Source organism: Triticum aestivum, chromosome 2D, assembly GCF_018294505.1.
Source record: "Triticum aestivum cultivar Chinese Spring chromosome 2D, IWGSC CS RefSeq v2.1, whole genome shotgun sequence".
Taxonomy (NCBI): domain Eukaryota; kingdom Viridiplantae; phylum Streptophyta; class Magnoliopsida; order Poales; family Poaceae; genus Triticum; species Triticum aestivum.
This window is the reverse complement of record NC_057799.1, coordinates 35,963,642-35,979,776: the sequence shown is the minus strand read 5'-3', so window position 1 is coordinate 35,979,776 and position 16,135 is coordinate 35,963,642. Positions and strand designations below refer to the sequence as shown.

At 44.6% G+C, this 16,135-nt stretch overlaps 2 protein-coding genes across 2 annotated transcripts; one reads left to right on the top strand and one right to left on the bottom strand.

Annotated features, from left to right (window-relative positions):
• Positions 1-1,538: 1,538 nt before the first annotated feature.
• Positions 1,539-6,316, bottom strand: LOC123051357 (protein NETWORKED 2A). Its single transcript, XM_044474220.1, has 3 exons — positions 5,992-6,316; positions 1,889-5,323; positions 1,539-1,780 (listed from the first exon to the last, which is right to left on the bottom strand). The coding sequence occupies exons 1-2, from the start codon at positions 6,083-6,085 to the stop codon at positions 1,890-1,892; spliced, it is 3,528 nt and encodes a 1,175-aa protein (XP_044330155.1). The 5' UTR covers positions 6,086-6,316; the 3' UTR covers positions 1,539-1,780; position 1,889.
• Positions 6,317-7,082: 766 nt separating this feature from the next.
• Positions 7,083-14,667, top strand: LOC123051356 (uncharacterized). Its single transcript, XM_044474219.1, has 2 exons — positions 7,083-10,355; positions 14,191-14,667. Exon 1 carries the CDS (start codon positions 8,696-8,698, stop codon positions 10,235-10,237), a length of 1,542 nt encoding a protein of 513 aa, XP_044330154.1. The 5' UTR covers positions 7,083-8,695; the 3' UTR covers positions 10,238-10,355; positions 14,191-14,667.
• The last annotated feature ends 1,468 nt before the right edge of the window (positions 14,668-16,135 follow it).

Sequence of the window (16,135 nt, the reverse complement as noted above, 5' to 3'; positions counted from 1 at the left end):
TGTCACAATAGTCGGGCCGGGCCCAACTGACATGGCTGTTGGGCTGCGGCGGCTTATTAAGTGTGTGTGCTTATAGAGCCTGATGTACAGGCCGCCACTAGAGCAATGGGTAGTGGCCACGAGCATAGCTGTCTTATGCTGATTGGTGTGTCAGAGCCTGTGCCAAATTTTTTTTGAGGCAAGAGCCTGTGCCAAGTGGTAGAGTGTATCGAGCGAATTTCTTCTGGTAGGAAGTGTTTTTTAGTTTTTCCTTAAAAAATAGTTTAATTGGTTATCAGTTGGGTTTTACATTTTATTTTCAATTTTTCTGAATATTTATGCATTTTAAAACTTAAGAATTTTTGTGAAAATGCGAACATTTTTAAAAGTTCGTGAACATTAAAAAAATTGGGAAATAAAATATGAAAGTTCTTTAAAATAATACGAATATTTTTGAATTTGTGAACTTCTTTTAGAGAGAAAGATAAAGAAGAGAGGAAAACGAACAGGAAAGATAATATAAAACTGAAAAAACAACAGAAAAATATAAACACGAACCTTCCTAAAACTGGAAAGGACCTACGCTAATTGGGCCGGCCCACTCGCACGTAGCTCTGTGTGATTGGCGTATCAAGTCAACATGGCACCCGCCGGGTTCGAGTGCGGGTAATGCTTGCTCAAACCCTTACCTGTCTGAATATTGTTCGCCCAAACCCATACCCGTACCCCCTACCTCGGGTTTCAAGTTATTCCCATACCCGTACCCCACCGGGTGCATGTAATACCCGCGGGTAAAAATACCCATGTCGGCCACCTTACCCAATTCACATTTCAACAAAGTATTTTTTTTAGCATTTCTGCATATATATGCACAATATTTTAACATGTATACTTCAAAATTTCAACACACATATACCACATTTTAGCATTTTATCACGATTTGATGTGGGATGGAATAAAAAATGGTATTGATGTTCAAAAGTGGATAGCAATAAGCATGAACTAGATGGCACCATGCATTGTCCAATTACATTCATGGATGACCAGCATGTACCTAAACTCCCACTAACCTGATGTAAAAAAAACAAGTCCGAGTAACCAGCCCAAATGAACTATCCTGATGGATCAACTCCTAGATCCTCAAACAAAAGAAAATGAACTATCTTGATGGATCAACTCCTAGATCCTCAAACAAAAGAAAAATCGACGCCAAGATCAGAGTGGTAAAAAAAGAAGTAACATGTGCCTGTGAGCAGCCAAAGGTCACCAGGTGTTCTCACTATGGAATTTAAACGAGAAATAGCTAATGTAAAATTTATCTGATATAGAACGCCCATTCACAACACAAAAGGAAAAGGCAGGCCGGCCCATGAACGGAGCATGTAACCAGTATAAATCTACTGGGCAGGGCAGCCAATGAGATAAATGGATAAAGCACCAAACCTTATTACATTGCAAAACAGAAAACCATGATAATGCTCCTTCCAGATGCAGATTCATTCAACAAAAGCTGCTCTCTTGCAAGTACTACTCTCACAAATCAAAAGATAACACGGCTCTTGAAAGTTGAAACGACAGCTATAGTATTGTATATAATGTGTTCTTTTGTTTCTCAAATCGTACAGTATACTGGTAAAGTTTCTGTCTATGAAAGAAAGCAAGGTACTTCTGTGTTCCCATCCAAATAGCGGGACCACTCGACTATAACGGAGTTTCTGTAAAGAATAAATCAGCACTACCTCCTGGAAATAATGAGCTGAATCTTCGCTGCTAGTATAAGTTTACTTCAGCATTCTATTCACTGCAAGCAAAATACAGAAACGTCAGCTACCAGGATAAAACACAGGTTGCGGTGCCGACAAGCGTGAAAGCGTAAGACGATGCCAAGAGAAAAAAATGACGCATGCACCTCAAAAATCGCTGAACTGTCTCTGGTATGTGGGATTGATGCAGGCAAACAGCGACTTCTTCTTTGGTTTCGTACCGAACAGGAAGTTCCGCAGCGGCACTCTGTGTCTGCTCGGGAAATGCTTGAATTGGTTTTGGTAGCTGCTGTCCGCCTCCCCCCGGCGGGACGAGCGCCTGGACGAGAGCTCGAAGCTCTCCCTCAGCTTCCGCAAGGTGACGTTCACCTCGCCTTCGAGCTCCCTCATGCGCTCCAACGCCGCCTGCAGCTCACTCTCGATCTTCTTGTTGGATTGCTGCATGTTGCGTACCTCCCCTTGGAACTTGGCTGCTTCATATGGCATAAACTTGGCGCCATCAGCCTCCGTGCTGGACCGCAGGGCTTCGGCTATCTCCTCTTGCAGGCCGCAAAGAGATGCGGTTTTGAGCTGCAGGTCCCGGTCAAGAAGTACATTCTGCTCAAACCATACATCCACTTCAGTCCTGAGCTCTCTCAATTTCTTCTCAGCAGGTTCAGGCTCCGCCGCAGCATCAAGTTCTCCCCTTTTCTTATTTTCAGAACTCTCCATTTCATTCTGTAGCTCCTGATACCTGCTGTTGAAGTCCTGCACCTGGTGGCAAGCCATGCTGTACCTTGTCAAGAACCGCAGGTTTTCGTCGACCAGCTCGTCGATTTCAGTCCTGAATTTGATTTCAACTGCTGAAGCACTCTCAGGTGCACCAGTGTAGCTCGAATCGGTTTCCTTCACAATTGAAAGTTCTCTGACCAAAGGTTGATCTGATCTATCAGCACCCATTTTACTGGGTGGTGTCTCTGAAGAGTCCAGTTGGCCTTTGAGTGATTGGATCTCAACATATTTCATTGAATTTGCATTCCTCAATTCCCTTATTACTGCCTTTGTGTCTTCAAGATGTTCCTGGTTTTTCTTTTCCAACTCAGCAAGCCTTCTCTTAGTTTCTTTGTAGTTCCGGAGAACTGCAGTGTAGTCGGCAAGCAATATCGCGTCTCTTCCCTCAAGCCCGCTCTGTGCATCTTCTTGTGAAATAGAAGTGAACTTTTCATGCCCGCTACTGCTTCCATGGTTGTTCAAGATATTTTCTTTGCTTGCAAGCATTTTGACATTTGGTTCTTTGTTTTCGAGTTGACTATCAGAAGTGTGATTGACCATATCTTCTGAATCTGTTGGTACTTCTGATATTACCGGATACGCTCCTCTGGTTTCCTCAGAATCTCTAGCCAGTACAGAGAGAGAGGTTTCATCTCTCACCTCCGAGGAATATGCATTCACATGACCAAGTGAATTTTTTTGAACACCTTCATCAGATGATTCGACTTCGCCGTGTTTGTTCAAACCTAGGATGATGTTTACTGGAGAAACAAGTTGGCCACCTTGCTTTGGCAACTCTTCACCTGATTTTGCTTCATCCGCATGGCACAAGTCCAGGTTCTTACCTTCATCACTGGAACTATGAGCACCTTCGGGCGACGTATTTTCCCCTGTCGTACCTTCTTCACCGAAACTATCAAAGTTTGCAGAACCAGCTAAACTAATCTCAGCGATTGCTTTTGGTGATTCGCCATCTCCAACTCCAAATCCTTCCTCCTGGGTCTTCAAGCTGTTCCCGGGAACAGGATTTTCATCACCATCAATCTTCAAGTCTTGGGTTCTGTTGTCACCACCAAATGAACTCTCAGCAATTTCCACTGACGACCCTTCTTCATTGGGGCTTTGTGAGGGAAGGAGATCATTCTGACTGACTGCAGTTGGTGAATGTTCACCTTCCACAATTTGCCCTTGAGCAACGTTCATACCACCTGATGAACTCTGGTCTACTTCTTTTGATGAGCTATCTGTTGCCAGCTTGTTGAGACTATTTTCATTGTCTGGACCAACAATCAGATCAACATGGTTGCCAGCTTGTAGTGAATCATTATCTCTGAATTCTTCCTGCAAGCAATTCCCCATCAGAATGCTTTCCTTGGCACCATTCTTGGAGTCATGGACACCATCAGTACTACCTGATGAATTGTGATCAACAACTTCTGAGTCATCTTGATTTTGGGGACTATGTCTGCCCAAATTATCACCTGTAGCTGGCGCCTGTATACCACTGATTTCTCCTCCATCCGTTTTGCTGTTCTCTGTTGTACCATTTTCCATGGATACATCTTCAGACAGTGTTGCCTTGTCTCCAGCTGCAGCTGACAACTCAGGCAGGTCTTCAGCACCAATTGGTACAAATGCCTTTGATATATTAGTTATGCAAGTAAAAACTTCAGAAAATGCTGTGCTAACAAGAACTTCTTCCTCGATTATAGATCCTTCAAGAGCCCTGGTTCTGTTCAATTCATCTTCCACTAGCTTGAGCTCTTCACTTGAGTCGCTTGGATCATCACGGAGTGCCATCTCATCTTGTAAATCGTCTAGTTTGTTGTTGATCTTCTCATTCTCTTCTTTCAATTGCTTGATTTGTGCAGAGTGCTTCGGGAACTTCAGCTCCAAGTTAATGATCTTATCAACAAGTTCATCAACTTTATATGCCATCTCCTCCACAGAGGTTTCCGAATTGTTTCCAAAGAAGTCCTCGATTTTATCATATATAGTCTGTAACTCGAGTATTTCCTGAGTAATGGGATAAACTCTGTCATTCGCTGTCATGTTTGCGCTGTCAACTTCTTCTTTAGACGGGTCAATAATTCTGCTCAAAGCATAAAACCTTTCTCGAAGAGACACTATTTTTTCTGACTCCATCTTTGCACTCCTAATCAACTCCTCGAACTTTTCCACAAGCTTAGCAACGGTACCCTGACATGACCTAAGAGCCGCTATCGTCATCAAGGCACGGGCTTCATCATCATCAATGGCTGCATGCGCGTCAAATTCATCTTGCATGTGGCAAATTTCCTCCTGCATATCGGCAATCTGCTTCTCGATCTCCCAATACTTGGCAATTCCACTCTCATAAGAACTCTTAACGAATTCTTTCTCAGTCTGCATGACAAGTATAGCCTTTTGCAGCCTGCCAATCTCTGCTTCGGCCTTATCTTTGCTCATATTAGGATCAGGCTTCTCATGCACTGTCCTGTTACGCCCGGGAGTCCCTTCTCTTTTTCTCTTGAGAATGTCATCCACGGTCGATTTCTGTATCTTGCGCGAGTTGATGGGCATGATTGCTCTCGGGAAATTGTCATCCTCCTCCTCCAACATGGCATACTGCACTTCCTCTGGACAAGCAGTGGCGATGGTGTGGTTGGCCTTATGCAGCTCCTTGGACAAGTGGTCATAGCGCTCAACAAGAGCCCTGTAGGCCCTGTACACGTCTTCGACGTGGTTTATGACCTCCGGCCTCCTGCGGTAGTACATCTCAGCCCTCTTGCCGAACGAATCGGCTTCCTCGCCGAGGAGCTTGAGCATGATCTTGACCCTGTTTTCGACATCTGCACGGGAGTACCGAGTGTTAATTACCTCCCATGTGTACAACCGCATTTCTCAGTGCTTATTGCCAAATATAAACAAACAGCTTTTGTTTCCTAGTGATGGAATCCAATGTAATTAACAACTATTCTTTCCATGAACACTGGAACACATAGATACCTCAGGACGTGAACAATGAAGTCGGAACAAAAACTAGTCTGTTCAACATGTGGAGCATATATTCCGATATGTGAACAAAAGAAAACTGCCAAAATTTGACTAGTTAGTCATGGATTTGACCGAGTCATGATGCGAGGAAGCTTACTGCTTTTGATGACTAGTACGGTTCATCTTGGTTGAAGCTTATTCCTTTTGATTTTACACCTGACAACCATCCTGGCTTATTTTATTCTTCAGAGAACAGGCATAGCAATCGGTGGAGAAACAGTAATTTGTTACAAATTCCATCTAGTAAGATACACAGTACGGCATGGATTTAGTATGACACCTGAACGATTTTAGTATGGGCATTCCCAATGGAATCGAAGGACAGGAACGATTTTAGCAGGACACCTGAACTACCTGAACTAGGGGGGACAGCATTAAATCGGAGCAGGGAAGGGCGCAACAAGCAGCGGTAAGCCAAGATTGGATTGGGCGGGAGGAGGATGATAGATAGAATCGTACGTACCTTGTAGGTTTGCGTCGAGCCACTTGGACTGGGTGGTGCGGATGTGGCTCGCCCACCACCACGAGTAGGCGTTGCTCGCCGCCCGCTGCAGCATCTCATCTAGAATCCCAGTAGATCAACAGCAGCCTTGGAGTGGAGAAGAGGGTTGGGTTGGGTCGGAGAAGAAGAGCTGGGCGGAGCCAACGAGGCTGGCGGGAGGGAGGGGGGATTCTGTCGGGGTTTCGGCCGGATCTCCCTCCCCCACGGCGAGGGGAGGCGTTTATTCGTGTGGGGACGGAGCAAAGCCGAAGGCCGAAGCCAAGCAGAGGATGCAAAGCAAGGAAGGAGCCCGACCAGGGGGCAAGGAATAATAGAATAGTCGTACCTCTCCTCCCCTTTTTTTTCTTCTTTCTTCTGCGCGTTTCTTTCTGTCAATTTCTTTCCTTTTTTTTTTCTACAAAGGAGAAACGCCTTTTTAATTTCTTCCTTTTTTACGCCGATGAAAAAGGGCAAGTTAATGGAGTTGAACGCGTTCGCATTGGGGGGAATGGACTTGCATGTTTCCTTGTGTAAATTTACAATTACTACTACTATTCCATAGTGTGAATTTTTTGGCCGAAATTGATTTGCCAAAGATATACCATATCAGATTGAGTGTCGTGGTATTTATGATTTTCAAATCCAGTCCATGGCTGTCTATTCTTTAGCGTTAATCCCGAGGCAAATAGATGGGGCGGCATTAATGGGGGAAAGCATGGCTCGGGAAGATATTTATTTTTTTCGAAACAGGCTCGGGAAGATATTTTTCTGATCGACAACGAGTGATTGGACGCAAAAGCAAATCTGATTTTCGAAAAAGCAGAGGGAAAAGGAACAGGTGGTCGTGTCGTGCAAGGCTGAATCGTCAGGGGAAAGAGGATGGATTCACTGGGACGTTTGGCGTGGGTGGCACGATCGGATCCGCGACCGTCGGTGACCACGCTTTGCTAATTTGTAGTACATGCCTGCGTTTGGATCGTCCACCGGGATTTTTGGTCATTTGAGAACAGGCCGTGATGAGGAGGGTTTGAAAAATGCTCCCCCCCCCCCCCCCCCCCCCCCCCCCCCCCGCCGCGACGGCGACCCTCCCCCACCCTAGATCCGCGGCGCCGCTCGCCTCACCACAGCCCCCTGCCTCCCACACCGCTCCTGTAGCCACCATACGCCCTCTCGCGACGTTGTTTCCCTCCGGATCCCATGGATCACCTGGATCCCGACATCCCACGACCGTCCGTTGCCGCGCGTATCACGCGGCCGCCGCCGCCGTTGAGCGAGACTCACCTCTCCCTCAGAGGAGATCCGCTGCTTTGGTCTCACAGGGAGGTGGCGCTGGAGGATTTGCCGGATTTGCGCTCGCGGTGGTGGGATCCGCGGGCGAATCGGATCTGGGGGGCGGTCCAGTGATCGGAGAGGTGCTTGAAGGAATTGCGTCGGGCGAGGCAGAACGCAGAAGTCCAGCTCGATCTCCGCGCAGAGTGGCTACGAGATGTCCAGATCTGGCAGCGCAGGCTCGAGTTCGAGTTTGGGCTCATGGCAGAAATCATCTTCACCGAATCCACGTCGGAGGAGTGGGCGCGCATGCCTACGCCATGGCGCCCGCAGCCTCTGCAATTGATCAAGTGGGCATTGGCCGAAGCACGCTCTGGAAATCCACTGCAAAAGCAACGATGGGGCTGTATGCTGAACAAGGTAACTTGTCCGCCATCCCCACCCTCAAATCGGTAACAAGTTTTGGGAATGAGAGATCAGAGGCACAATGTTGCACGAGCAAAGCAACTGTAGATATGCAGATGGGACAGTGGCCCGTGATTGATTTGGAATCAGTGCTGGAAAATCTGGAATTTTGTGAAGGATGGCCACATCTGGCGCTTGAAATTGTGTTTGTGCACTCGAACCGGACCAGTGAACACACAAATCTAATGCTTGGTTTGGCCTCTGCATATCATCTGGGTCACGCTTGCTGCCATGGCCTCATCCCCCGATCTGGTGGAGGAAAATTGAATCAGGCGAGAGTAGAGGTTGCTGTCACAATACAGATTACAACTCCAGCGAGATTTGAGAATTCCAGCTGTGGGAAGAGACAATTATCAGAAGCTGGTGTTGAGAATCATCGTAGCTGCCACCGAAGAGGAACTCCGAGTTCAGTTGCATGGGAGGAACATGTATGCGGAGGAGATGATTGCCTGGGCGCGTTCACTGCTGCAATCAATACACCTATTTTAGAGAGCGCGTTAGAAGGCCTTATGGGAAATCCAGCATTGGGCTCCGTAGCAATGAGATGCTTGCCTCCTGCACCTCAGGGATCTAGCTCATGCGCGACACTGCAGTTGATCATGGGCGACATCGGTGGTGTCAGTTTCTTTCAGAGTTGCAAGGGTGCTAGAGTTCGAGCGTAGAAAAATCAGTTAACAGCGAGGCAGTCCAGGTGGACGATGAGGTCACGACGCACTTCGCCCAACTTTGGAGCCCATCGAAGCGATGTGCGGATAAAGCTAGGGTTAGGAGGCTACTTCAAGACCTCCCCTCCACACAACACCCCACTAGCCCCTCCCTCACCGCCGCCACCACTGTAGATTCAATAGCCGTGGATTCCAACCGTGGGAGAGGCCGAGGAAAGAACATGCAGGGGCAGGGAGATGGTGACCAACAAAACTAGAAGCAGCAGTGGACAGATCAACCCCTGCAGATGGCACAAGCGCTGCCCCCCTTTGCTTTTGGGTTTGAGTTCCCGGGACAGCCACCACCCTCGGCATTCAACAACCAGTTCCATGGGGGATACCCCCCGCTACCGCAACAGTGGCAAGGGATGTCACCCTCGTGGTTTCCCCAGCAGATGGTGCAACCCCCTCCAGAGCAACAGGGTGGAGATCAAGGGGTTTCTTTGAGCAACACTGGTCAAGGTTCTAGTAGATCTGGGATCTCTGTGCCAGGGAATCAGAAAAATCAGAGCAAGCAACAAAGGAAGAAGCAAGATAGCAAAGTGGTAGTTAACAACAATGCCACCTCTCTCATGTCTTATGTGAATGTGATTTGTGGTGGTTGTGGAGAGTCAGGTCATGACAAAGAGAAGTGCTCCAAGACCACAACATGTTTCATCTGCAAGATGGCTACACATCAGGAACACAACTGTCCAGTTAGGAAGAAACCTAATCTAGCTACCACGTACTTTGGGAGTGCAGCTCCTCGATTAGGCTTCTACCATGTGGATATGTCAGACGTTAACCTACAACACTCTGGGAGACTTAAGAATGGAGGGATTGTTTTGGTAGAATTTGGGGAGATCAGCAAAAAGGACCTATCAACTAAATTCTCAGAGATATACAAAACTAACTGGCCATGGCAGATTAATGCTCTGGATGATTGGACCATATTAGTGAAGTTCCGCCCTGAAATTCCTGTAGAATCAGTTGCCAGTTACCCTTGCTTTGACCTTCACAAGGGCAATGTTGAGGCTTGGAAAGGGAATATTGACGACTCTACGTCAAAACAGTTGGTCTGGATAAAAATTAGGAAGATAAACCCAAGATGGTGTGAATGGTCTATTCTTGACCAAATTACTTCTGTCTTTGGCACCATAGTGGATGCGGATTGGAAATTCAACTTCAAAATCTTCTATGAGGTTGTGGGAGTTAAGTTGTCCTGTAAAGATGGTAGCAAGATCCCCAAGGAAAGAATCTATGGAATAAATGGAGAGTTCTACAAAATGCTTATTGCGGTGGAACAAATCACAAAGCAAAGGGCTGAAACTGGGACTGATAACAATGATACAATTAGCCAAGGAGGGCAGGACACACAATCTGAGACTGAGACCTCACCGAGGACTGAAGACAATAGGTCAAACAAAAGCACTAGGTCTGATCTGGGGAGAGGGGGTGGTTCGGACCCTACTTTGGAAAAACAGGCAGTGCTTGCCTTTTTGCAGCAAATGCCAGAAGTCTGCCCATATGAAGGGGTGGAACATCCATCACTACTCAATATTCAGATCTCTCCATCCATCCAGGCCTCAAGGAGATCCAAGATTGATAAGATAGTGGCAGAATATATGTCTGATGACCAATGCTACTCTATCCTTAGTGAAATGGAGATGGCTGACTTGCATCAAGAGATGGAGGAGGTTGGTGACACCCAGGAGCAAGATGTTGTAGCATCAGTAGAGCCTCTAAGTGACACTTATGAGGCTGACTTTCCTCTACTATCCAAGACAGTTGCTAACAAGCAACAGAAATAGAAGTGGAGGCCAGTTCAAGCTACCAGGCACAACTCAAGGGTGGAACCCTTTGGCAAAACTATGGTGGAGAAATCACAAGAATTCAAGCAAGTGAAATATTTGGAAAGTGCAAAAATTGGTACGAACCAACATGCATTTTCCTTTTTCAATAACCCCTCCTTTATTGATGTTCCTAAGAAAATAGGAATGGATATTGACGAACATAGTAGTCATCCTCCTAGTCACTTGAGATCTACTGATCCAATTGACACCCTAGCTGGTTAATGTAATGTAGAACTGGTTTATGAGAATATGTGTTTTACTCCTTGTAGAACTGTCATCAATAATTTCTTAGATAGTAATATAGTTGAGCAACTTTCTCCTACTAGCATTGAGACACGGGTTGTGGCCTATGACTATATACGGGGCAAGCACCCTATGGCTACAGTTATACCATGAATTGCTGATTTTGAAATGTGAGGGGCATGCCAGCTCCTGGTAGAAAAACTTTACTTTTAGATTGCATTGGTAAGATAAAACCATCCATTGTAGGTTTACAAGAGACTACGAAAGAGAGTTTCTGCGACTCCTTTATGAAATTCTTGGTTAGTGGAAGACATTTTGCCTGGAATCTCCTTCCAGTCATTGGTTCAGCTAGACGCATCTTGGTAGGTGTCGATCTAGATCTTTATGATGTTTTAGACTGGACCATTACTAAGTTTAATGTCTCATGTACTGTTAGGTTAAAAAGTAAACAACTAGAGTTTAGAATAGTCACAGTTTATGGGTCCCCATATGAGGAGGGTAAAGAAAAGTTCCTTTCTGAACTCCACTCATTGTTCATTGACAATGAGACCCCAACCTTGGTAGGGGGATTTCAATCTAGTTAGATTTAACCATGATAAAATTAATGGGCATGTTAACCATAGATGGAGTGATAAATTTAATGCTTGGGTGGAAATATGGAGCCTGCTAGAAATTAAGCTTTCCTCCAGAAAGATTACTTGGGATAATAACCAGTCAAATAACATCATCTCTACCATACATAGACTTTTTTGTGAGACTGACCTAGATAAGTTTTTCCCTTTGGCCTCATGTACAACTCTGCCTAGAGTGGGTAGTGATCACACACCCACTGTCTGGGATTCAGGTTTGTATAAACAACCCAAGTCTAGTAGTTATAAATTTGAGAAATGGTGGCTCCTTAGAGAGGATTTCCAAACCTTAGTTAAGAAGAATTGTAATGCTCCTACTCATGGGAAAACTTCTATTGCTAGATGGCAAGAGAAAATTAGAAGATTTAGGAAAGCCACTATAAATGGTGGAGTAGCAACAATGAGGCTGAACTTAGAAAGCATAAGAAGAGCCTTATGGAAGAATGTGACAAATTAGACATTAAGCTAGAGACCACTGACCTCACTAACAAAGAGCATGATAGAAGGAGAGAGATCCATCTAGAATTATAGGCTCATTGACTGAAAGAGGAAGTTAAAGCTAAGCAAAGATCTAGAGATACAGATATTAGGGAAGGTGATAGAAATACTACCTATTTTATGTTGTAGCTAATCAAAGGAGGAGGAAAACTTTTATCCACTCCCTAGAAGGCCCTGATGGTGTGGTTAGAGAAACATTAGACTTCCTAAAAGTAGTTGGTGGTTTTTATAAGACCCTTTTTAGGAAAGACTCTGAGCGGGCTTGTTCCCTCAACAACGATTTTTCTCCTCTGCCGAGGAAAAACTCTCTCCCAATGAGAATGAGACACCGCAAGCCCGCTTCTCTGAGGAGGAAATTAAAAAGTAGTATTTGACACATGCAGATGGGGCCCCTGCCCCTGATGGTATTCCTTTTTTCTTCTACCAGCATTTTTGGGATTTAATAAAGCATGATCTTATTGAGATGTTTGATGACTTCCATAAGGGCAAGATAGATATATGTATATATATATATATACGCTAAACTTTGCTATGCTCTCTTTGATCCTAAAGAAGCTGATACTAGTACCATGAAGAAATTTAGACCAATTAGTCTCCTAGATTGTAGTTTTAGGATTTTCACTAAGGTTTTAACTAACAGAATTAATGCCCTATTACAGAGACTCATTGCCTACAACCAATTTGCCTTTCTAAAAGGTAGAGACATCTTGGAAAGTGTAGTCACTGCTCATGAGGTGCCGCACTTAGTACGTGCTAGGCAAGAGCAAGGCCTAGTGCTTAAATTATACTATGAGAAAGCTTTGATTTCGTTGACCTAGAATTCCTGAGTGAGCTCCTTTCTCTTAGAGGTTTTGAGAAGAAATGGAATATCCTGGATCCCGGCAGTCACCAGAGGAGGGTCAGTAGGAGTCAAGGTAAATGGGTGTGAGAGTGATTTCTTCCTCCCTAGTAAAGGTATGAGGCAGGGGGATCCCTTGTCGCCACTTCTCTTTAACCTAGTTGTGGATGCACTCCGTAGGGTGCTTGTGAAAGCAGCTGCCGGGAACTTGATTAGTGGCCTTTGTCCTACTGTTTGCCCTGGAGTAATCATGTGCCTCCAGTATGTTGATGACACAATCCTATTCCTTGAGAATAGCATAGAAGAATATACTAACCTCACGATGGTGCTAACATGTTTTGAGAAAGTTTCTGGGATGAAAATCAACTACACCAAGAGTGAGTTGATCTCCATTAATATGTCTGTGGAGGAAACAAATCCTTTTGTAGAAGATTTAGGATGTAAGAAAGGCAACTTCATAATAAAATATCCGGTGATCCATCTCCACTATGATAAATTGAGGAGAGAGGATATCCAACCTTTGATTGACAAAATCCTTAAAGGGATTACCTGTTGGAGAGGTAAACTACTCTCCTACAAATGCAGACTAGTCCTTATCCACACTTGTTTGGCCAACATCCCTGACTATTTACTTTCCTTCTTCAAATTTCCCAAATGGGCCACTGAGCTTATTATTACTCAGATGTCTAACTGTTTGTGGAATGATTTTGAAGGCCATAGAAAAAGATCCACTTAGCAAATTGGAGACTTGTTTGTATGAAAAAAGAGTATGGAGGCCTAGGTATATATTCCTAACCTGCAGGAAATTAATACATGTCTCCTGGGCTCTTGGAGTAAAAGATACTCTGAAGGAGAAGGGAAACTCTAGAGGAAAGTGATTGATAATAAATATAACACTGACAAACCAAATATTTTCAATTGCTTCGCTACTACCACCTCTTCTAGATTCTGGAAAGGAGTCATGGGAGTAGCAAAAGCAGCGAAATTTCGTTTTAGGTGGAATGTGGGCAATGGAGCTAAAGTAAGATTTTAGGAGGACGCATGGTTTGGGACCCCCCTGCTGTCCAACTCTAGCCCCTCTACATTGTTTGTAACCAGTCATCCAAAACTATTAGAGATATCTAGGATGGTACTCAGATCAAGCTTACCTTTAGGCGAAATTTTACTGAGAATATGATGGAGCAATGGTACCAGCTAGTAGAGACTTTCCGTGATATTGCTCTTACTGATGAACTAGATGCTTTGGTCTGGTAGTATGAAAGCAAAGGGCCATATTCTAGTAGTTCCCTTTATCATGTAATCAACTTTATGGGTGTGAAGACTGTCTATGTTCCTATTGTTTGGAAATTACATGTTCCACCTAAGATCCATGTGTTCCTTTGGTTGATTTCTCATAATAAAATAATGGAGATAACCTTAGGAAAAGGCATATCATCAAACCTCTAGATTGTGTGTTCTGCTCTGAAACTGAATCTTTCCATCACTTGTTTTTTGATTGTGTAGTAGCTAGATATGTGTGGGCAATTTTTAGGGAGCACTTCAACATAAACTTGGGGTCTGATTACATGTCCATTGCCAAGTTTTGGCTCTCTAACAATAAAAAATCTGCCCTTAATGTAGCATGTGCAACTGTTGTGTGGTGTTTGTGGAAAATTAGAAATTCCATTATATTTAACAATACCACATGTACTCCTGGTGAACAGGTTATTGGCAAGATTCATAGGCTGGTCAAGATTTGGGCGATCTTGTCGACAAATCAAGGGAAGAAAAGTCTGGAGGACTTTGCAACCTTCCTGGAGGTGAAAATGAGGACTCCATTGGCCATCAGAAGTGGCTGAGCTAGGACAAACTGAAGATCACGAATGCAGAACAAGTGAACCATGACTCCCCCTACTCCTTGCAAGATGGTTGCAGGAAGTGTGGTGGTCAGCCCGGCCTCGGTGCTGGACCCCAAGTGATCTCCGCAGCCTTCAACAGCTATGCCGATGAAGTTCAGGAGGGATTTCTGTGAGCTCGACATGTTTGGCCCCTGAAGCTATCCAGCTCCCCCTTAGCCCCAGTTTTGTTAAGGATGAAAAAGATCTATAATAAACTATAATTCCCTTAGTTTCTCCTCCTCTTAGTTGCTGCTTGATAGCTCTATGAGCATCTAGTTGGAAAAATTGCAGTTTATTTTTGCACCTTTACCCTCATTTTAGGGGAGCTCGTTTGTTCTAAATCTTGGTTTCATTTATCAATATGGAGCCGGGGTCATGGTCCCTTCCTTCTAAGAAAAGCTTGACAAGGTAGCTGTTAAGTTTATGTTAAAGTGCTCTCTAAATATTGCCCACACATAACTAGCTACTACACAAGGCCCTTTCCTTTTAAAAAACGTGTTCATATGTGCGTGGGATCAGTCGGATGATGCCTAGCAGCCGCCATATATAATTGGATAAAACTTCACAACTTGTTAGAAAACATGTAGTTAAACTTTTCAAATTTGTGACTACTAATTTTTGGTAAATATCAAAATTGAGATGGTAAAAAAGCAATATTAAGATCATCATAAAGTTTACCGGAAGTACAAAGCATCTCAAGCATAATAAAACTATATCGAGGTTCTGAGACCATCGAACGACCACTACAACCGACAGAACAAGCTGCTAATGCGCCGCTCCCCTACCGGAGTCGGCTTGACCTTGCCGATGGCAACTGAGAAGTCGTCATGCACATGCCCCTAAGGACCAGCGCCCTTGAGCCGTAGTTGCCATTGAACCCTTGCATAAATCTGAGCACATGATACCAAATCTTGCCACATGAAGAGAAACCCTAACCTCACCGCTGCATGGAGACAACAGTAGTCTATGTCGAAGCTCCATCGACTACGTCGAGACGAGCAAACTTGAGAAGTATTGCAGTCCAAAAAACAAACCAAAAGAAGAAATGTCGCCATGCGCCCGAGCACCACACCTGCGAGGACTAAAAAACACTAACCTAAACTACTAACTAGACGGAAGGCACCAGGATTCCCCTTGCTGCAACCGGTTGCCGGAGCGGGGGACAGAGGGGAGATGAATCCACTGGCTTGCCGGTAAAGTCTGGAGGGAGCGTTTACCCTAGCCGCCTAGGGTAAGTGGGGGGAAAGAGAGGCTGACGGAGTGTATTGAATGCCATGAACCAGTGCCCCCTCGGTCTTATGGGTGACGCACGCGAGTCCCGTAATGGCGGCCGGGCATATTTGGTCAGGGGGCGACAACCCCTGACACATGAAGGAAATATGCCCTAGAGGCAATAAAAAAGTTGTTATTTATATTTCCTTATATCATGATAAATGTTTATTATTCATGCTAGAATTGTATTAACCGGAAACTTAGTACATGTGTGAATACATAGACAAATAGAGTGTCACTAGTATGCCTCTACTTGACTAGCTCGTTGAATCAAAGATGGTTAAGTTTCCTAGCCATAGACATGAATTGTCATTTGATTAACGGGATCACATCATTAGAGAATGATGTGATTGACTTGACCCATTCCGTTAGCTTAGCACTTGATCATTTAGTATATTGCTATTGCTTTCTTCATGACCTATACATGCTCCTATGACTATGAGATTATGCAACTACCGAATACCGGAGGAACACTTTGTGTGCTACCAAATGTCACAAT

Coding starts and splice junctions, on each gene's coding strand:
- LOC123051357 (XM_044474220.1), bottom strand. CDS start 6,085: ATGCTGCAGCGGGCGGCGAGCAACGCCTACTCGTGGTGGTGGGCGAGC. Junction 5,324..5,991: donor GCTCGACGCAAACCTACAAG/GTACGTACGATT, acceptor ACTCCCGTGCAG/ATGTCGAAAACAGGGTCAAG.
- LOC123051356 (XM_044474219.1), top strand. CDS start 8,696: ATGGCACAAGCGCTGCCCCCCTTTGCTTTTGGGTTTGAGTTCCCGGGA.